Source organism: Puccinia triticina, chromosome 15A (assembly GCF_026914185.1).
Source record: "Puccinia triticina chromosome 15A, complete sequence".
NCBI classification, from domain to species: domain Eukaryota; kingdom Fungi; phylum Basidiomycota; class Pucciniomycetes; order Pucciniales; family Pucciniaceae; genus Puccinia; species Puccinia triticina.
The window spans coordinates 607505-629550 of record NC_070572.1 but is presented as its reverse complement, the minus strand read 5'-3'; the positions used below and the strand labels follow the sequence as shown (position 1 = coordinate 629550).

Here is a 22046-nt window from a genome sequence, read left to right as displayed (position 1 = left end):
GCCAAGATGAGTGCCCCACAATCTCAGGGGCAAATTAGCTGAATTCTTCAATAATTGTATCAGATTTTCATTCATCAGTACAGAAATCCTGTTGAGGAGATTTTCTGAATTCATTCACAAATCCTGGGTAATCTGAGGTTCCCCTGGACCCGTCCCAGAATTCTAACTCCCTTGGGACAAAATTTAGCAGCTGAAGAATGTGTCACACAAATTTACACATGTGTGCTGGTGTGTCACATTTTTCATCACTGAGCCAAGTGATGCCAACCTGAGTGCTCATGCAGAGACAGGGGCTTAGGTGGACCCTTCAAAAATTGTTTATAACGTTCAGCCATATGTACACAAATGATTTTGGGGACATTTTCTGAAGTCATACACAACTCCTGATTAACATGAGGTTTTTTCTGTTGGAATTTTCCCAGAACCTCAAGTATTTTGTGAAAAACTTGAGCAACAAATGAATGTGTCACACAAACTTGCATGTGTATCTTTTTGTGTACGACTAACATATCTCAAGCTTTTTGGGATTTATGATGAACACATGATAGAATGAGATATATAGAGCTGGCACTTTGCACCTGGGTACCCGCAGCGGGTGCAGGTACCTTCCTGAAGTTTGAACCAGAATGGACACCCGCACCCATACCCCGCCCGGCACCCACTGGCTTTTACCTGCATACTTCCACGGGTACCCACCCACAGGTACCTAGTACCCGCCAATTGGCACTAGGGGCAAGCAGAGATGTGCAGAATGACGATTGGCGCAAGGGTGAAAGCGCTGCGCTTCAAAAAGCGCAGCGCAGCGTGAAGCGCAGCGGTTTTGGTGGCCGCTGCGCTGCGCTGAAAGTAGCGGCCCCGCCCGCTGCGCTACCGCTTTTTGGGTCTGGCAAGAAGCGGGGACCCACTACTTTCAGCGGTAGCGCAGCGGAACCATCGCTGCGCTACCGCTTTTTGACATGGCCGCGTAGCGCTCCCCCGCTGCCAGCCAAAAAAGCGCAGCGCAGCGCAAAGCGCAGCTGTTTTGGTGGCCGCTGCGCGGCGCTGAAAGGAGCGGCCTTGTCCGCTGCGCTACCACTTTTTGGGTCGGGGAAAAATCGGGCCCCCGCTATTTTCAGCGGTAGCGCAGCGGGACTGGCGCTGCGCTACCGCTTTTTTGGGCTGACCGCGCAGCGGTTCCCCGCTGCGCTGCGCTAAAAGACCGCTTTTTTGTAGCGCAGCGCAGCGTTTCAGCCTTGATTGGCGGCACCAGGGGTGCATCCTCAGCCAACGCCGCCCATGTAGACGGCGAGTGTGGAAGTGCATCAGAGGCTGAAGATTCCGGCAAAGTGGAGATTGCGACTTTGGCTAAGAAAGTCGTTGAGATGTTGGGCTTGGAAATCAACTGAGATCTGCCCTATTCTCACCCAAATCGTTCATTCCCTTTGACTATCTAGCAGCCTTGCAATCAGAAAAACACTGCTCCTGCCCTCTCTCTTTTCCTAAATCAAAAATTGGACAGAAGAAAATACATTCAATCAAGCGGCCAGTCAGTTGGTTTGGCTTGGATGTCTTATTGGGAATAGAGATGGCAAATGGCACCCGGGTACCTGTTGCGGGTACGGGTACCCCCTTGATTTTCACCGATTTTGAGACACTTGTACTTGCACCCGGCACCCGCAAGGGGGGGGTACCCGGGTGCGGAGGGGGAGGTACCCAGGTGTGGAAGGCAGGTACCCGGGGTACCACCCAATGTAAGGGGCATTGATAAATGCACGCCCGTCCCCCGGGGGCACGCCCACACTCACGCCCTTTGAAAAGGGCGTGTGGGGCCACACACCTGCCAATGGTCGCACGCCCTGTATTTGCCAAGGGCATGCAAGTCGAAGTGTTAGGAGTTGAGGGTGCCACGATTACAAACTTGGCAAACCTAATCTAAATCTACATTATCAAAACCATAATCATCTTGTAGTTTAGAGTTTGCCACGTGTCTACTAGTCACTGCGTATGCGCAGCAGTTGTATGTAGTCAGTCAGGCCGCGCAGTACCGGTTCAACTCTTTTTCCTCACCGAGTTGGACCAATACCGAGTGGACCTGAGCTAATCAGTGATGTGGATCTTTTTGTCAGGTTAGTAATCAAATCACTGAGTTGGACCAATACCGAGCGGACCTGAGCTAATCAGTGACGTGGATCTTTTTGTCAGACCACATTGTGCCCCAGCTTCTAATAGGTTAAAAGCCGGCTACAGGTTCCGTCATTGGGATTCGCGCTCAACATTCAGGAGACCATAGATTGAATGGTTGGTCGAGGAAATAAATTGAAAGAAATTAAAGAGAAAGCGATAAACAATACGCTAGAGAAACAGAAGAGAGAAAGAGAAATAGAAGAACAGAAAAGACTAGAGACAATCAGAAGGATCAAAGAATAAAATTGAAAATCTTACAAAAAGAACAACCAACCAATCCCATCATCCTTGACTTACTCAGAAATGGCGACCGGCCCCACTGCCGAAGATTTCTACCAACTCAAAGCCGAGTTTCAGCGACTTGAAGAATTGCTTAATAATTTGGTAACTAGGCAAACGGCTCAGCCAACCCCTCTTGAAGAAATCAACAGTGTCCTTGTTAGTTTCCATAAAAAGCCCCTTGATTTGCATTACATGCACAATCCAAAGAAGACCCAACTCGCGAAAGGCAAGGCCAATTTCAAAGTTTGGGAACGTGAAATTAACCGAACCTTGAAATACGTTTTTGAAAATAGAGGCACGTTTACGGAACTTGAAGCCAACTTCAAATTGTGCTCGGCGAAAGATCAGGCGGCTATTTCGTGTCTTTTGCGCTCAACAATCAAGACGACTCTGCTAGATATTGTTGATGGATCAAGCTTGGATGATCCATGGGTTATCTTCACTCACTTGAAAAGCCAATGTGACCGATCGGACAGGCAACACAAGCTGTCAGTCATCAATCAATTCGCCGACCTCATAGATTATTGATCAGCGGGCACAGACCTCAGTCTAGCCAATTGGAGCAAGGTCTGGGACGAGATGACCCAGCTGAAAATCACGTGGGAAGAAGCTGGCGGACTACTCCTCTAGAATAGCTTTGCGGAGCCGATTGGGATTGATACAAAAAAATTTGAATTCGTAGTGAGTCAGAAGTTAGAAGCGGCCACCGACGTGAAGTTCAGTGACAAGGTGAATGTAATCCAAGCGGCCTCTGGCAAATCTCCAAACAAGTCAACCTCGACTGTTGATGACTCTTATGCACCAATGGATCTCAACACTATCAATGCAATGAGAGATGCTCCAAGTTGATATGCGCCTCCCCACAAGCGCAATAATCAACAGTACCATCAACAACCAAAAGCACCAATGACACAACAGAACGCACTGCTAACGGTGTGGGGACTACTCCGTGGGATAGAGATAGCTGTGGAGGGGATGAGTGCGTGAAAAGGCTGCCCTCCGGGTGAAATGCTAAAGAGTAGAGGACACCAATAGAGTAATGAAACTCAAGAAAAGGTGTGGCGCAGAAGATCAAGAAGATATCAGGGTAAGGTGATGAAATGGCGAAGTAAGTAATGCTCTCCCACAGAATGGTTACTGGATGTTGAGCAGGCAAGATGATATAATTGTCAAGGCAGAATGGCTACTGTAATTGACTATAAGGTAACTATGAGACTATATAACTATTGACCAACTACTGTCTGATGAGCTGATGGGGGACAAAAGTGTGGACAAAGGGGCAGTTTATATAGACAATCTGGGGGGCGGTTGACTTGTGGTTGTGGGAAAAATGAAACAGTGAAAAACTTCAATCAAGGAGAAGTGTAAGAGAAATGAACAAAAGGGATGAGGCGCATGAAGATGAGACAAGTACTAATCCCAAAGTAGGTGCATTAGTGTGAAACCAAGAGACAAGGAAAGGGCTGTTGAGTTGATGACCAATGTGGATTGATGTTTGATGCATGTCTGGATTTGGCGATGATGGAGTGTTTGATGTTGAGGCGCCTGGGTCCTGTGTCTGGTGTTCCGTGTTGTTGTCCTGAGTGGTTGGTCGCCCTGATAGTTGATTCCTGGAGCCTGCGGAGAGTGAAGGTGCTTTTGATGAGGCTCACCACAACGGTTCCACAGAAGTCTCAACTATTGGTCGAAAAAGCAACAGCGTACCGTGGTGTTCCTCTCAGTCCTTACCTGACCAGAAAACACGGGATTCAGTGTAAATATTGCAAACAAGACGGACACTGGTACAACAATTGCCGTGCATTTTGGGAAGACGTTGGGTCAGGCGTGATTGAACCTCCCCCTGATGGGCATGATGCGCCAGGATCAAACTACTTGCCTCCCAATTGTCAATTCAGCAAGCACACCAGACTACAACAACTTGACGTACCCAAAGTCAGCAATGGTAAAATTTTACTGGATTCAGGAGCCTCTACTCACGTGAGTGGCACTCTTGACTTGTATATCTCCCAATAAGAACTAGCGCAACCCAGGAAAATCATGCTCGCAGTGACTGACTGTACGGTCAACGTTAGATTCAAGGGAACAATCTCCATACCAACCACAAAGGGCAGAGTGACAATGGATGACGTGTACTACTGTCCAGGAGTCGATGGCGTCATACTCTCAGTTAGTCGTTTGACAAGCGTAGGCTGGAAGATGACCTTTGAAGGAAGAGTGGCGACTGTGACTAGCCCAAATCTTGTAATCTTCAACACATTGTATCGGAACTATTGCTGGTTTCTTTCCAATCTCAATCAGTCATTGAAATTAAACAAAGTGACTCAGCGCCCCTCTCTCGATCCATTCTTATGGCATCAAAGCCTTGGTCATGTGTCCAAGGAAGCTGTAAGAAAATACCTTAAGTCTCATTTCCCGGATGAAGTTGAAGGAAAAACCTGGGAGTCATTTTTCTGTGTTCAATGCGCGAGATCAAAAAGCATTGACAAGAAAGCTCCTGGCAGCAACTCCTTAATACCGCGAGACAACCCCTTGGACCTTCTAGTTTCAGATGTTGCTGGCCCTTTCCCACATGAGATATGTTCTGACTATGCGAGATCACGCATCGACGTACATCTGGTGCGATGTAATGGTTGAACGAAGTGAAGTCCTCGGTAAAATCATGGCCTGGCTCAATCACCTGAAGAACACCTTTGGAAAATACCCAAAGAATATCCAATGCGATAATGCCCCGGAATACACCGCTTCCCTCAAGAAATTGCTTGAACCAATTGGCGTCGGACTCGCTCCAGTACCGCCATACAGTCCCGAGCAAAATGGTGAAGCCAAGAGGGTAAACAGAACCCTCAGCGACATGGCTTGTACAATGCTACATGAGTCACAAATGCCTAGGCCTTACTGGAGTTATGCTTACAAACTCGCCGCACACATCCACAACCAAATACCAAATAAGAAAGTGAATTCGTGTCCAGTGACAGCACTCTACGGCATAGAGATTGATCCAAATGTGCTCTACCGTTCGGAGCACAGGCAATTGTTCATGTACCTAAGGACAAACGCGATAAACTGTCTCCAAGAGCAATTGAGGGACAACTCATTGGATATCCAGTTTCAGCAGCTGGATGGCTCTTACACTCTAACCGCGACGGACAAATAATAAACTTGAATTCAGTGATCTTTCCCGAATTTCAAAATTTGCTGATAAAGAAGAAAGTGCCAAAAAAAAGCAACCTCAAATTCATCCTGAACCAGATCGTGCTGAAATTGGGAGAAGAACAAACTGAAGTGAATGCCAAAGCGGAACAAGAAGCTATGTCAAACCTACCAGTGACGCAAGACAGGAGATTACCAGCGACAATCAAATCAGCCTTGTGTTTGCAAGAGGCGACGCAATGGAAAACCGCTGCATTATACAAAGTTGATAGGTTTTTCGAACTAGATGCTTGGGAAGCAGTTGAACCGTTCAAAGGGGCGAAGGTATTAGGCTGTTGTTGGGTGTTTGTGATAAAGCCTGGCAAGAAAGAGGGCGATCCAGAAATTTTTCGCGCGCGGTATGTGGCAAAATGTTTTAACCAGGTCATGGGACGCGACTGCAACAAAACTTACGCCCCAACAGCATCCCTGGTGACACTGAGGCTACTCATATCCCTAGCAATCAAGCAAAACTATCCCATGGCAACTTTCGACGTAAGCTCAGCGTACTTGTACAGCCCAATCGATGAAGAAGTCTACGTTCAACCACCGGTAGAGATTCGGCCCAACCTCAAAGGCAAAATCATGAAACTAAAGAAGGCAATGTATGGAACTGGACAAGCTGCTAGATGCTGGTGGTTATTCTTCAAAGATAAAATGGAGCGACTTGGTTTCATGGTATCTGAGCTAGAACAATCATTATATGTTTACAGAAGAGGAGATGAATTCATAATCATCTGGCTACATGTTGATGATGGTCTAGTAGTTGCTTCGAGTACAACACTTATGGACGAGTTGAAGACGGCGATTGCGAGGGAAATGAAGATTAAGTGGTCGGACAAGATATGCGGAATAGTGGGTATTAAAATCAAGGTGAATGGGCGAATTGTGGAGCTAGATCAAGAAAAATTGGCACAACAGATTGTAGATGACTATCCCAGGCCAACATTCACGCAATGAAGCACATTGCCAGACGCAGCAATTGAAATCCATGCTGGAGAGCCGGTAGACCAGACTGAATACCGGTCGACCCTTGGGTCGTTGATGTATCTCGCGGCAGGGACGCGTCCAGATCTTTCTTATGGAGTAAACTTGCTTGCACGGTACAGTCAAAATCCATCTCATGAACATTGGAAGGCACTGGATTTTCTGGTAGGATATTTGAAACGGTCAACAACGTTGAAGCTTACGCTAGAAGGGAAAGGGCAGTCGATGGATCTGTGGTCAGACGCAAACTGGGGAGGAGAACATGAAAGATCGACTTCCGGTTTTTTTATCAAGCATCTAGGCAACTCAATTGCGTGGGGTGCAAAGAGGCAAACGGTTGTGGCGCTCTTGACATGTGCGGCAGAGTATGTGGCTTTGTTGGATGGCGCTCAACAACTGGCAGGTCTGTCAATCTTACTCAAATAAATCAACCATGTCATCAAAATGAATATCTTCTGCGACAAGAAGGCGGCAGTTCTGATTGCAGGGGACAATGCATCAAAGAAGAAGACTCGGTATCTCATGCGGGCATTTTATTTCATTAATGATTTTGTAAGAGAAAATAAGATCAAGATACAATGGACAAGCACTTCAACTCAGCAAGCGGATGTGTTCACAAAGAATCTCGGACCTAACAAGATGGAAGTGGCCCTGGCAAATCTCGGGATGAAGGCGTGAAGTTTGCAATTGTGGGGGGGGGGGGGGGGGTGTTCGGAGTTGGGGGTGCCACAATTACAAACTTGGAAAATCTCATCTAAATCTACATTATCAAAACCATAATCATCTTGTAGTTTAGAGTTCGCCACGTGTCTACTAGTCACTGTGTATGCGCAGCAGTTGTATGTAGTCAGTCAGGCCGCGCGGTACCGGTTCAACTCTTTTTCCTCACCAAGTTGGACCGAACTCTGACCCCAGGACCTTCCTGGGGACCTACATAAGTTGCAATTCCAGGTGTGCACTCCAACCAATTGTGCATGGTGCTTGCTGATTGCACCATGCCCTGTGCCCTCGTGATCACAGATTGCCCTGCGGGGACCAGTGAACCACCATGCCTCGGTCCCAAGCTGTGGCGCCCCCTTTTGCACGCTCAGACGCCCCGCCCAACCAATTGCAAACTGTTGGATTTCTGTCTTTCCACTCATCCCTAAAACCCCTTTACTTTCCCTTCTCCCTCCATTCCAACTACTTTATCCTCCTCTATGGACTTGTTTTCAGATCAAAGCTATCCAACACTTATGTTGCCCCCTTTCTATGTGGTCTGTCTTTTATTCATGGTCATGCTTCTTTCTTACTGATCTTGTAGACTTTGATCCCTGCTCAGATTAGACTGTCAGCTTTCCTTGTTTACTGCTTATCCTCTAGATTGCGCGCATCTCTGATGGGGATATCAATGTACCTTTTGACATGTTACACTGAGTTGAGAAGTTTCAAATTCATTATTATTCTCAAACCACAAGTTGATGCCATGTACATAGTCTATTTAACCATAGCCTAGTTCAAAGCAATCAACCCATTGGTTCTCTCCCTCTTTTTCCGCCATTGAGCTGATCCAGTGAGAAAACCTCCTCTCACTGTCCAGCATATCCTTACCGCATCTCCGCCTCCCTTTTTTTTGGGTTCTCCGGTCGAAAACTTATCACAAACCGTGGTCCCACCGATAAACCAACGGTCTGGTGGGCCCAACGTTCATCAAAATGACATGACACCAGGGAGGAATGTGTTGCACTCTCTAGAGAGTGCCAGGCCGTAATTTTGTCAGTTGCCAGGTCTGATTGCAGTCCAATGTCAGCACTGAGCTCAGTTGCCACACATGTTCATCTCAGGTTGAATCCATTCCACATCAAAACAATCCAATTTTGAATTTATTTGCCACCCATCCTGAACTCATGACTGGGTCCTTCTGATCTGACGATGAACTGAATTAAAACCTAATTGCATAGCTATTTTATCCGTCTGGTAAGGAAACACTGTGTGCCAATGTCGCGATATTTTCTGCCCAATATGAGTGCTATTTTATTCTTTGGTTTGAGTAAAGTAAATTTTCTTTAATGGTTCTGGTGCAGCATGGCATAATCCAGGGGGACTCCACAGCTTGGTCATCACCATTCAGCACAGGGATGTTGATGTTCCAGCCTTCATGGCAGCCAAGGTTCATTGCATGATGTATCATGACCATTTGAATGCGGAAGCAGATTGCAAAGATTCATTTGATTCATAGAAGTGAATCCTGGTGCAGAAAATGGGAGTGATTTTGTTGCTTCCCATCATAGTCCACCAAGCGGAAAGTCCGCATGCATAAGTCAGGGTTGAATTGACTGCTTTGAACATTCAACACCGTTACGGTTTCATGCCTCTGATCTGGGCAATTTATCAATATCTTCCTCCACCTCACAGGATAAAGTGAGGGAAATCTGACATGTGTTATGGTTTGCAGGCCACATCCTAATGAATCCCCAGTGAGTGAAGTTTGGCTCACTCAGCCTCGACACACTAACCAGGACCCTGATTTGTAGAATGTGGCAGTTTTCCTATTGTGATGCAACTTTCAAATGATCCACAAAAAGTTGTGTGGAGAAAGTTGTGCCTTTCCTGTGTCATTGCAGGTGGTATTGGGATAAGCTGCTCCACGTTAACCCCTTGACATGGTCTAGGAGATTACACAAAACCTGTGTGATGTTGCTACAACTAACCATAGGCAGATGAGGACTGGAGTCTAGAGAAGCCTTGAGACTGAAATTCAACCCGCTCCTATATTCCTCTGCCGGCCCGGATCCCTGGATGTGGGAGCTATCCACTAGAAGCTTGCATTTCTAGCACTTGTGTGTACATATGTCTCTTAGTCCCAAAATGTCAACTTCAAGGTATGTGCACACATATACATGGAAGGATGTTGATAGGCTGATAAACAAAATAACAGGGCCAAAGTCACGACAACATGCTCTGTATGTGGTCCGCTGCAGGTGTGGGGTACAGGTTTGCCGGGGATCCAACAAAGAAAGACCACCAATTTTGCAACTCCGTATCACCCATTCCAACCCAAACTAAGGCAAGCCGCCACCACAGTTGTCATGACGAGCACGTACTGTCTTGGACAATTCATTACTCCAATTTTATCATCGCCCCATCCAATAATTCATGATTTCCCACAGGTTGGCTTCCTGCAACGAGGTCGCCTGCGGGTCCACGTTTATCGCGCACCCCGGGAGCGAATTGGAGATCTCAGCGAGACAGCAAGTCAGCATCTTGGCCCGTTGCTAGGGCCCATGTCAACCTGTTCGACTCCAGTTACCAGCCACAAGATTGAACCTACCAATCAGCAACTCATCAAGGTGCGCGCCTTTGTAGTAACCCAGCACGCAAGGCAGCCTGAGCTATGGGGTTGCGTGTTCAGCCGAGCCGACAATGTTGCCCTTGTCCAAGCATCTTTTGCAGCTGCAAGGGTGGAGCTGACACCCATCTGGAACTAAAATTCAAGCCTTTTCTTTGAAATTCCTCATGTTGATTTTCACCAGCCCGAAGCCGGTTCGACCGCCGAAAAAAGTTGGCTCTTGGATGCTCTTTGACAAATGTGTACCAATCTGAAACCCCATCAGCTGACTGCGCTCCAGTTTCTCCGCAAGAACAAGTCAGCCAGTGATGATCGAATGGCTCTGTGGCTTCATCCGACAAATGCTTGAATTCACAGCTATATGAGGGAGGCCGGGATCAACCCCATGGACCAATCAACGTCAACGCTGTGGTGAGCAAGATGGTACAGACGGTCCATGGTTCAAGATCCAGATGAAGACTCAAGATTCAAGTGACCAGTTATCAAGATCAAGCCCTCAAGATTATCCATCTCAAATTTCAAGCTCAAGATTCAAGATATTATGATTGATATTGATGATTATTGTTGATTTTTCTCTCTGTTCTTTTTGATCCATTGCACCCATCCTCTTATGTTACTCTCCTCATTTTTCTATGTATGTGGTTGATCTTTTCTTTGTGTGTGTTTTGTTTTGTTTGTGTTGTGCAGAGCTTGTTTGTAGTTAGGGATGTGATGAACATGTCTGTGACATGTTCACTTCCTGGAGTCTGAGTTTGAAGTTTGGACTCAGATGAGGGGGAGGCATGGCAGTCTTCTGATCCACGAAATACACCATCAAGATTCTCAGATCCTTATCCTTATCACCTCATTAGATCCTTATCAACCTTCAAGATCCTCATCAGCATCCCTTTCCAGATCCTCAACCCCCAAACCCGCCAACAAGTCTCACTGACAGTGTTGTTCAACCCCCTTTCTCTGGTTTTCTCAGATCTCATTCATCCTAGGACCTCACAGGAAGGCAGGCTCATCACCACTTTCCCTTCCCAGCGCTGTCGCCGGCCTAGCACCGGACGAAGCTCCACAACGCCATCCCAAGGATCTATTTTAGCGGATGACATGGGTCTGGGAAAGACTCTAACAACCCTGACCTACGTCCTGGCTACTCGCGATTTGGCGGTGGAACATCATTGGGCCAACTGGGTAAATTGATCCGCCGCAACGTTGGTTGTTTGCCCATTGTCAACCTTGTCTAATTGGGAGCACGACATTAGCATCCACTTCAAAGATCAAGCAATCAGTTACTGTATTTTCCACGGACCTGATTGGAAAAATCTCACTCGTCAAGACCTCCAATCATCTCTGGTTGTTCTGACAACCTACAAGATGATTGGGGAGAGTGGGAATAGATTAGTTGGGAACCAGCTCACCGTGGAATCCCTGAATCTGTGCTGGTTCAGAATTGTCTTTGATGAAGCACAGTGAGTGGGACAGTCCGCCAAAACCTTTTTGCTCACAAGGAACTACCGGCTGATGCAGATTACAGCTTGATGAGGAATCCTAGCTCGAACCGCACCCGGAACATACGGCAACTTCAGTCTCAATTTTTGCTTTGTTTGACGGGCACTCCGGTACAAAATCGACTAACAGACCTTCAAAGTTTGATCACTACGTTGAGGATTGCGCCGTGGGATAATGAAATCATCTGGCAAAGGTGCCTGATTCCAAGGATGAAGGTTGGGGCACCAGAGGCCATCAAAAGTCTAACCCAATTGATGACCTCAATCTGCCTGAGGAGAACAAAGGATGTTCTTTTGAATCTCCCCGAGAAAGTTGAACACGCTGTAGTGGTCCGATCTAGCCCTTCGTGGGAGTCATTGTTACGGGAGTTGCATGCCAGATTCATCAGCACTTTTGGGAGACTGCGTGCAGCCGGAGAGCAGTGGGACCCTTCAGAGTTTTTCCGACAGTTAACAATGCTTCGCCAATTCTGCAACCACCCAATTTTTGCGCGCGCGGAGCTGCCAATCCAACCAACATGGCGATGGCAAGATTCCGGCAAGGTTGTACACTTGATTTCAAGTCTGCAAGAATTCTTGCAGGGGGTTCAAGGGATTGGACGGCCAAAGGCAGTGGTTTTCTCCAGCTTTGTTGGATTTTTGCAGATGTAAGCAGACAAAATATGGCACATACACTCATGATGGCGTGTTCTAATTTTCTTGCACTCAAGCATTGGGCGAGCTCTGGAGGAGAATCAGATCGGATTCACTTGGCTCACGGGCAATTTAAACGTGCGAAAGCGTGATGATAACCTCAACACCTTTCAAAGCCTCGACAGCTGCAATGTGCTTCTGGCGTCTATACACGCAGCGGGAGTGGGAATCAACTTGCGCTGTGCTCAGAATGTATACATGATGGCAAGTCAGCCCCTTTCCTGCCAGAGGTCCCACTGGCTGAGAGCCCTGATGACATTATAGGAACCGGGTTGGAATCCCACATGTGAATTGCAAGCCATTGATAGGTTGTACCGTTTGGGCCAGCAAAATACAATTTGTGTCTATAGATATTATACACATGGTAGCCTGGAGATGAATATTTATCAAGTACAGAGGTGAAAAGGAGAATTGGCAATGTGAGCGTCCTATCTTCACCATGCAGCATTGTGGCCATTACTGATCATGAGGAGTATAACTAAAGGCTCAGTGTGCCGAGAGGAGGAAACAAGGAATACAAATGTGCTCAGCTACTGATGACAAACCTTATTGTATGAAAATGGAATACTCACCACAAGTTGCCGCTATCAGCATAGAGTGGCCAGATTTGGCCAAGTGACATCATCCTGGGTGTTTAGTAGTACTCTTTGAGAGTGTGATAGACCGGAAAGGTATTGCAGCGAGTAGCAGTTGGCTGGTAGGTTTTGTGGGACATTTTTGAAGTTGTCTGATGGAGCTGGAGCCGAATTGGAGGGTTTTCTCCGCGACTCAAGGATGTAGTTATGTACATAGATGCGGCAGTTGGTGGTGATCTTCTTTTGTGAATAGATTGCGTCCAACCGCACTGCGAGCTCACTGAATTCGGCAGATCTCCACGACAAGGGCACCTTGACAAGGGTTCGTGGGGCCGAGGTTTTGGTCTCAGATGTAGCTTTGATGTTTTCAAATATTGATCGGACGGCAGAAGGAACGGGGAGGGTAGAGAGAGTCTCCTGTCGATGTTGCTGAAGCTGGGTTTTGGAATCGATAGGTACAGAGGGATCAGTATGCAGAGTAAAATGAGCCAAAGATAAAATGCCAACCTGCATCCGAATTTTAGCTTTGGATTCAGATTGTTTCTTCTTCAATTTCCGCTCAGGTGAAAATTGCCCAAGCCTGAGACCGTCCTGCCGCCCGATGAACCAACAATGGAGAAGTCCATGCTGAATAGATCTGCTGCGAGCTTCGACCGGATCCATGAAGAAAAATTTGAATGCACCTGCATTGTACGCATTCCACAAATGCTTCAAGATAAACTTCGCAAATAGCTGGTTCCAGTGCAAGTCCCAGGGATGATCCCATGAGAATGTGGATCCCGGGAAGTGAGAGATTGACAAGTCGCGAAGAAAAATACCTCGGAATATAGAATCAACAGTCTGAGATTTGCTGAGGAGTGCTTCCAAAGGAATGGGGTTGATGGGGTGGATCAGGATTGAATCAGGCAGGTGGGAACCAACATGAAAGTCGTGGGGCGAGGGGCGCAGCTGCCAATCGTTTGAGATTGGTTTCTTGGGAGAGGTGGTCAAGTTGAGGAGAGTTCGCGTGAAGGCCGCCATGCTCTGAGCTGTAGGTGACTTGGAGTTGGAGAGAATTGAGGAGTATATCTGATTGATTTTGCTGACACCGGTTGGTGGTTTACCATTGAAGAAATTGGGCTTCGACGATGACATTGCGACAGGTGATTCAAACCCGGGGGCGGATTGAGGTGGTCAAGAGCCACAGAAGTTGTCTTTAAGTATTTTAGGTTGTGGGATCCCCAGTCAAGCCAACAAAGGTGGTTCAAGCTGAAAGGGGGAAGTTGTAACCAAAGTTTGGATGAGTCAACAATAGTGGTGTCACCTTGCTTGTTTGGATCGCGCTAGACTGCATGGGGTGGGGATTTAACGCAGCTGCGGGCCTCAAGGATGTCCACCCTCATGTTCGGCCGAACATGAGGGTGGACATCGAGGTTTAGCGTGCACCTCGCCAATTTTTGCCGTTTAATGAGGGTCCCAGGGCTCCACGGCTGTCTTTAGTGAAAGAGCCTGTGGACACTAATCTTCTGCAGGCATGTCCACCCTGATGTTTGGCCGAACATCAGGGTGGACATCTGCCCGAGGCAAGGCGGGCCTAGATACAACACCAATGGTTATCCCTCAATGAAGACCGGTGTGGCCTCCTCAGCTGAGCACAAACATTTGGCGTGAGTAACCCCATACACCACTCATCACAATCCACACACATTCTCTGTGATGGATCATATTTGCTTCCGACCATCTCCTTGTTTCTGGAGGTCCCAAGCCAAATCATTATACTTGAAAGCACAGACAGCTCCGGTGGGTGGTGATGCCTGCTAACCACTGTGGAGGCAAGAGTCTACCATCCAATCGGTATTCTGATGTCAAAACCATTTGTAAGATTGGATGTGTGTGCACTCAATGTCCCAAGCTCCACCAAATCAGGCCAGTCGCACTGGATCAACCTGGGTCATGCAGGATCCGTAACAAGGGTCAAAAGTGAGTCAGTAGAAGCTAGTGATTTTCCTGAGAGTGCTGAGAAATGTAGGCTAGGATAACATAGTGTGATGTGCGAGATGAGTGGTTGCATGTTTCAGCATCACATTTGATGAGGGGCATCAGAATGGTGAAAGATGCACGGCTATATTGACAATGAACCAAGTCCTCTGTGGTGTCGCTCCTATGAAGATTTCCATGGACTCAGTGACCAATTTCCTCCCCATAGCACAAAGTAAGCCACACTGACCCTAGCCATTCATTTTTGCAAAGTTGCACCAAGGATGCCTTTTCCAGTGGTAGATCCTTGTGCGGATCCGGAGACATCAGGTTGAGTGGCCCTGGAAGCACGGCGAGATGGAGGAGAATGAGCATTTCTTTAAGGATCCTTGCCCAAGAGACACTCACCCTTTCCCTTGCGGTTTCTTATAGCGTTCCATGCAGCATTCACATCTGGAACCGCCCATTTGGGGATCTTCAGGTCATAAGCGTCGGCCTCCAACTTGGCCTGAAATCTGTAGGCCAATTGTCGTTGGACATCCAGGTTGGAATTTTCATCTGGCTGCTTCACGACGTGTGACATCTTGGTTTCCACAAGGTTTTGTTTTTCCTTTATCCACTGCAGTTGTAATTTGGTGAATGAAGCATGGTTCTGCATGATGTTGAGGTGGATAGCCAAATTAACAAGGATGAATTGACAAAATAAACAGTGTGAGTACGTGGGGGAAACCTATGACCAAGAGCGACTGAGGAATCTAGCATTGTGACTGGCGTCAAGGAATGGAGAACTGATATGTGTTAGTCTTGAAGAGCGGTGTGTCATGGGCTCCGCAGGGCTTGATTGTTGCAGGGAGTGCGTGCAGTGGGAGTTAAGATGGGTGTGTATGGGAATTGACCACAGAGGCGGAGGAACCGCGCAAGCAGCAGGTGACACAAGTGCATCAACTCTTTTCAGAGGTCGCGTGAGTTTTGGCCAATCGGGTACTTGGTCAATCACCTGTGTGCCAAAAAATGGTGTGTACAGGGCCAGTGAAAAAATTCAACAGTTGCGTGACACTTCTGCCACAGTGCACATGGGGATGTAGTGTCCAAAACATGTTACTGCCAATGATTGGAGCTAGAGCGGGCGCCAGAAATTCTGAGGACTCCTCCAGCTTCAAACGTTGGACAGAATATCACCAATCCAGCTGATCACACACATATCACCTTCTGATTCTCCAGGACGCTTGACAATCATTACTGTATCAAGATAATTGAGCTTCTGATGGCCAACCAGAAGGCATATGTTTGTCTCTGTGAACATCATGGCTGCAACAAAGCCCAACATGAAGAGGGAAGTCAAGGAATTGTTCCGGGAAGGGTTTTGTCAAAGCGCGCATTCCAGAATCATCAGATGAAACTCAACGTTAGTCAGTCCAACCACAGCGTGGCTAATCAAAAATCTTCTGACGAATCAGGAAATCAGAGCACTGTGAGTAAAGACATTTGTCCACATGATGCGCAGCCTGTTCTGTATAGACTGATGGACAATTAGCAGACTGTTCCAATAGCCTCCAGATCCGAAGCTGTTGAACTAATTCGTGCTGAACCAAAAAAACTTGTGCTGGAAGAAGCTTTTTCCAAGCAGGTGATGATTCAAGCGGCATCTGCCGTCTTCTCCAACCGGCTGAGTAGAGATGGTGCTGTCAAATTCTTGAAGGCCGCAAGGGAAAATGTCGTTCTTCTGGCGCAAATTTGGAGCTTAAAGTATTTGACGACAATTGATCCAACCACCATCCTTGCGCAGATCCCAAAGACTCAAGAAGCTGTATTCCACCACCTTGGCCTCAATCCGCAACTGACAACACGTGTATGCTGCAAGAAGTGCTTTGCGCTGTACCCAACCCAATCCGAGCCTGGTAACCATCCACAACAATGCACAGAGCCTTTTCTGTCGCCTAGGCAAGGCTATTGCAAGTGGGCTAAGTCCAAGAAGCTGAATTTGACATGCGACAAAGCTCTCTACAAGGTGAATAACAGTCAACAAGAGGTCCCAGCTCGCACATTCACGTATGTCTCGCTCAAATCATGGTTGAAGAGCCGGCTCGCCCAACCTCCATTTGAAGTCTTGCTAGATTCAAGTCTTGCTGCAGTCAACTGGTCCACTGAAGAACCAATGGGAGACGTATGGCATGGGCGGGTTTGGCAAGAATTCTGCAATTCAGATGACGGGACAGGAAGATACACAGAACACTCTGGGAACCTGGTCTTCAGCCTGTATCTTGACTGGTTTATCCCAGGAGGAAGTTCGAATCTCGGCAAGCACACAACTGTTGGGGCCATAATTTTGGTTTGCCTAAATCTCCCTGCAACCCTAAGATACAAGGTGGAGAACATATTTCTTTTTGGCGTAATTCCTGGACCCCAGGAACCAAAGCTTGAACAGATCAACCACCTATTACGCCCTTTGGTTGAGGAGCTGCAAGAGTTTTGGAAAGGTGTTTACTTTGAATCCACAAGCCTTCATCCCACCGGTAGAACAGTCTGCGCAGCTGTATTCCCACTTATTGCAGATCTCCCGGCCCTGCACAAGACCAACGGATTTGGAAGTCACACCGCACTGCTATTTTGTTCCTTTTGTCTGCTCAGCAAGCACAACCTGCACGAAATGGATACAGCAAAATTTCCCCCAAGAACAGACAAGGAGCACCTGAAGCAAGCGACTGCGTGGCGTAAAATTCAAAACTGGACCGAGCGGAAGAAATTTGCGAAGAAGCATGGCGCAAGGTGGAGTGTCCTGAACAAGCTACCGTATTGGAAACCTGTTTGATACTCTTCGATTGAGGTGATGCACGCGTTGGCCCTGGGTGACCTGAAAGATCACAGCATGCGGTTCTTGAACTTGCCGGCAGCAGGGGCCCAACTCAAGTCAATTCAAGAGCTAGACGAAGCGTGGCAGAACAACAAGTCTCATGAAGAGCATCCTTTTTCTGGCAAGCCCAAAGGGTCTAGTGGGGCTAAGGGAAAACAAAAGCGGGAGGATTCTATCACAGAGGCTACTTCTGCCGAAAAGCCTGTCAAACGAACCCATCAAACTAATACATCCAGCGGTGGGGGGAGCTCCGCAGGCAGGGGGACAAAAGCGCCGCGATCGGGTTCCTCAACAGAGGCGGAATCACAAGCGGTGCCTCTATCTGGCTTGGGATCTTCATCCACTCATTCCTATGCGCTGCAAGTGCGGAAGAAATCACTGTACCATGCATTTGAGGAGGAGGAGACGACTGAATTGGATGAGGATGCTGGGAGTGGTGATACTGTCATCGCGCGACGGATCCAGGCGATTTTGCCAGTTGATGCACCCGATTGCCCCCGACTGTCGCCAGAGGAGTTGGATGTTGTCCGTCGCACAATTCTACACACCATCTTGCCGTCTTGGATAGATAGGGTGCCCCCAAATTTGGGTGCAGCAATCCACGGTTCACTGAAGGCCGCCGAATGGCTAATCTTGTACAAGGTGTACTACACCATTGCCCTTATTCCGCTCTGGGTCCAATCTCACAAAGTGGCCGCCTCCACAACGACCAGAAGAAGAATTTCTTTTCTGTTAGAATCTACTACCACACTATCTCAAGTGGCACACTTCCTAACTCTGCCGGAAATCAGTGTGCAAAACCTCGGAGAACTGGACGGTGTGAGAACTCCTTTGGGATGGGTTGGCAGTTCTTTGAGGGGGAAATAACAATATGATATTCCAGCTAAGTAATACTACTGTTACGGGTGGTTTGAAAGACCTGCCCCTCTATTATACTACAGAATTCTGACAACAAATTTATTTATTGTTGTGGCGTGACTTTTATGACGGAGAAAACTTGTATGTAGTAGTCTCTATCAGACCTAGATCAGTTTTAACAAATACAAGATGCGTATACAACCTCTATATGGCGAGATGGGCAAAGAATATAATCAAGTGAGCATATTTTTTGTTGGGTTTTTAATGGTTTCAGCAGAGGGAAATGGTGATGGAGTGTGGTATGAGATTTCTATGTTAATTTATGATGACTGTGTCTTCCGTGATGATGGCAAAAATGATGACTGGTGACCACTGAGCTGGGGTGCCTGGGTGATGATGGAAAAATGGTGGGAGGAGGGCCTCCTTATATATTCTTTTCTGAGTTATTTTTGCTGGTGAGGGCTGCACTCAAGGCATTTCTGCTGGTGGTGACCCTGTGGATTGCACTGCCTTCTGCAAGGGGTGCATAACTTAAACTGATGTTCCGCATGACAATGTGTGATTTGTACTTTTTAAGGCAAAGGCCGCCTAGGTTGGTTGCACTGCCAAAGTGGAGGCTTTTTGACCGCATGCATCAATGTAAGGTCCGCGCAAATCTGTTGAGTTGTTGAGTGGAGGCCTAGTCACTGCAGTTTCCAACGCGCAGGTTGTGTGAGGTGATCTGTAGCTAATAGTGGAGGCCTGCCTAACTAGTAAATCTAACTATACTCTTCCATATATGCATGCCGTTTATGATTTATATGACTTTCCACCTGGGTATGGCCTGTACTAAACCTATAATTGTAACTAACTTCTAAACTAAAAGAGCTAGCTGGGTAGTTGAAGTGAGTGACTAGGGTTAAGTTTGTATGTAAAATCTATTTCTCTAATAATATTCTATCATATGCTAGTATTGTAGGCTGTAAGTTGAGGTTTTGACAGTTTTGTTGCACGCAACAGATCTGGATCACCACAACGGTTTGATATTGAAGTACCAAAGGTGTCTGCAGGATGGATGGCCCTCAAAATCAAGCAAGCCTAACTTGCATCTGACGCAGCACTTCTCAGAAGTGATCAGGAGGTTTGGCCCTCCTCGCTTGACTGCAGCGTGGGCCCAAGAGAGAGTTAACGGGATGTTACAGAGGCTCCCCACAAACCACCAGATCGGTGGGTGTTCTCTGTTGCTACCGGGTGTGGGGTCTGAACAAATTTGCTGACAATTTGTCACTTTGGATGTGCAGACGAACTACCAAAGACATTGATAAACAAGTGGCATATCAATTCTACCCTCTGCTCGATGCAGAATGACACAACATATCAAACTGGGGCAGCGGAGGAGTTGGAGTTAAGGGGGAGTCCTTCAACATTCGTACTGGAGCCGCCTTTATTTCAGAAGTGGAAACGCGCTGTGGCACGGAGGGATGGGACAAGACCCACAGCGACGACGGGTCATGCTGACCGCATTTTGGACTTCACAGTAGAAATAGTCCCAAGCTTTCAAGCCGACCGGAAGACATTCACCAGGAACCAGCATCATCAAGGAAACAGCTTTGTCAAGTTTTACCTAGGCAAGGATCAAAGGTTTGGTGAGGTAGAAAATATCTTCCAATCAAACAAAACACCGGGACAAACATGGCTTGTGGTGAAGTCATTTGAAGAGGCACAGCGGTCTGAGGATCCACATGGAGATTATCCGGATCTCAACTGCCGCTTGGTGAAGGCAAAATTTGACGGGACAACGGTGATTGCAAGTGACTGTATCATTGGCCATGTTGCTGGCACCTTTGGATTTGCCGTTGAAACCATCAGTGCGGTGGGCTTACGTACTGCAGTAAGTGCTTTTTCTGAGTAATGTTGCTGAGGGTTGGTGTGTTGCTGAGTGAGCTGGTTTGGCGTGTTTGGGCATTACGTAGGGGTGGGAAGGCCTGGCGGATGATTAAACTTTGGGATGGATCAAAGGGGAGGTGGTAAACTGCACAGCAGGCTTCAGAGGAGGTGGGCAGATTATTACGAGGGCACCATTGCAGATGGCATAAACATTGGCCTTTGTGTGGTACCAAAGGCATCCGGAAGAAATCCTGAGAAAGGGGGAATATTGAAGAGCGGCCTGTCTGAATTGTGTCTGAATTGTGAAGTTATGTCTCATGTCTGACCGACTTCCCACTAGCATACTTGACTCTTGTTCCCCGTTCTTGGCTCTGACTTTGTGTTGAGAAATACCAAATCCTATCCCAGCGCTCCTTGTTACAACCACAAAAACCTTCATCATTGCTCAATATTAGGGCTTTGTGTGGGATTTCGCATCAGAGACCCATCTAACCATTTTCATCATGACCTCGAATCCTCCAAATCCCCCCGAGGACCCAGGACCAGAGGGTAGTGTTCCCGCTCCTTCTGGAGGCGACCAGTCATGGATCTCCGATCTGGTGGATAAGCTAGTGCCAAAATTCATAGCACAAGGAGGATCTTCAGCTGCCGATGCGGCGATGCAAACGGATACTGCAGGCAAGTGTGGGTCCTGCTGGAGGACTTCATTTGCCGACCGCTGACACTTGTCCTGTTGCAGGTCAGACTAGGGGCGCAGAGGGTCAGGGCCCACCTACTGGCGATGATGATGAGCGGCTGGGCCCCGAATTTGTGGTTGCCAATGCGAGGAAAGCACGAATTCTGGCTGAAGAGGCCAAAGACAGGAAACGATCGGGGCGCCAAGTCAGAGGGATCGTGGGAAAGGGAGCTCTTGCAGCGCACCACGATGTTCTGTCTCGCAGTATCCAGGGTTTTGTGAAATTCTTTCTTGGCAATCCAGATAAGCCTCAAGACTATCTGGTTACGCCAACCAAAAAAGAACTCCGGGACCTATATTGGATTGAGGAGAGGAGCGGTGTGATAGTCGCACAGCTTGAAAGAGTACGCGAGGCTCTCCATGGAAGACCCGCCGCCGAGGTCGACTACTACGTTGCCAGTGCCGAAAAAGAAATCCGCCGGAACATCGTCTTGCCACGGTTCACTGCAGCCGTCCGCAAGGGTCCTGGCAACTTATTGAAGCCAATAAGTTTTCAAACCCAAGCCGATGTCGAGCGAGCCTTTGCTTTGGCAGGAATATCTAGAGTCACATTTGAATGGGATGCGGTGCATACGGGCCGCACCTCTGCGTGGAACTCAGCTGTTATTGAGGTTCTCGCAACAAGAGCAGTTGACTAGATTCGCCGCACCCAGCCCCTCAATGAGTCCAAGTCTGGTCAAGCGCCCGTGCTCATACAACGATGGCTCAAGACCAAGGCGCGTGAACTGAACAATTTTGGCAACATGGAAGTTGCCGAGTATGAAAAACTCAAAAACACGAAGGCTACGAAGGACCAATGTAAGCAATGGAAGAACAGGGTAAGCCTTGCCACACCAAATTCTGCCCAGCAGAATGAAAGATAAAAAGCTTTCCTAATTGATGTCCAAATGTTGTCTTCTAGATCCACAAAAACCGCTGCACAATTGCGGACAAAATGTACAAGACTGATATTCAACTCGCCCGGATTGTGGAGGATAAAGCTTGCGGCTCCAATATCGAAGATGCCGGCGGTGACCGGGCCCCTGTTTCACTCATCCCGGACTGGCGCAGCGCCGAGCTCACGACA

The 22046-nt window shown here is 47.6% G+C and overlaps 2 protein-coding genes across 2 annotated transcripts; one reads left to right on the top strand and one right to left on the bottom strand.

The window, feature by feature from the left end:
* Window positions 1–14614: 14614 nt before the first annotated feature.
* Window positions 14615–15044, bottom strand: PtA15_15A69 (uncharacterized protein; the record flags this gene model as incomplete). Its single annotated transcript, XM_053163723.1, has 3 exons — window positions 14615–14638; window positions 14832–14853; window positions 14920–15044. 3 exons carry the CDS (start codon window positions 15042–15044, stop codon window positions 14615–14617), a joined length of 171 nt encoding a protein of 56 aa, XP_053027234.1.
* A 5703-nt stretch (window positions 15045–20747) lies between these two features.
* PtA15_15A68 (uncharacterized protein) lies at window positions 20748–20993 on the top strand (the record flags this gene model as incomplete). The annotated part of the gene is made up of 2 exons (XM_053163722.1): window positions 20748–20926; window positions 20984–20993. The coding sequence occupies 2 exons, from the start codon at window positions 20748–20750 to the stop codon at window positions 20991–20993; spliced, it is 189 nt and encodes a 62-aa protein (XP_053027233.1).
* Window positions 20994–22046: the final 1053 nt, after the last annotated feature.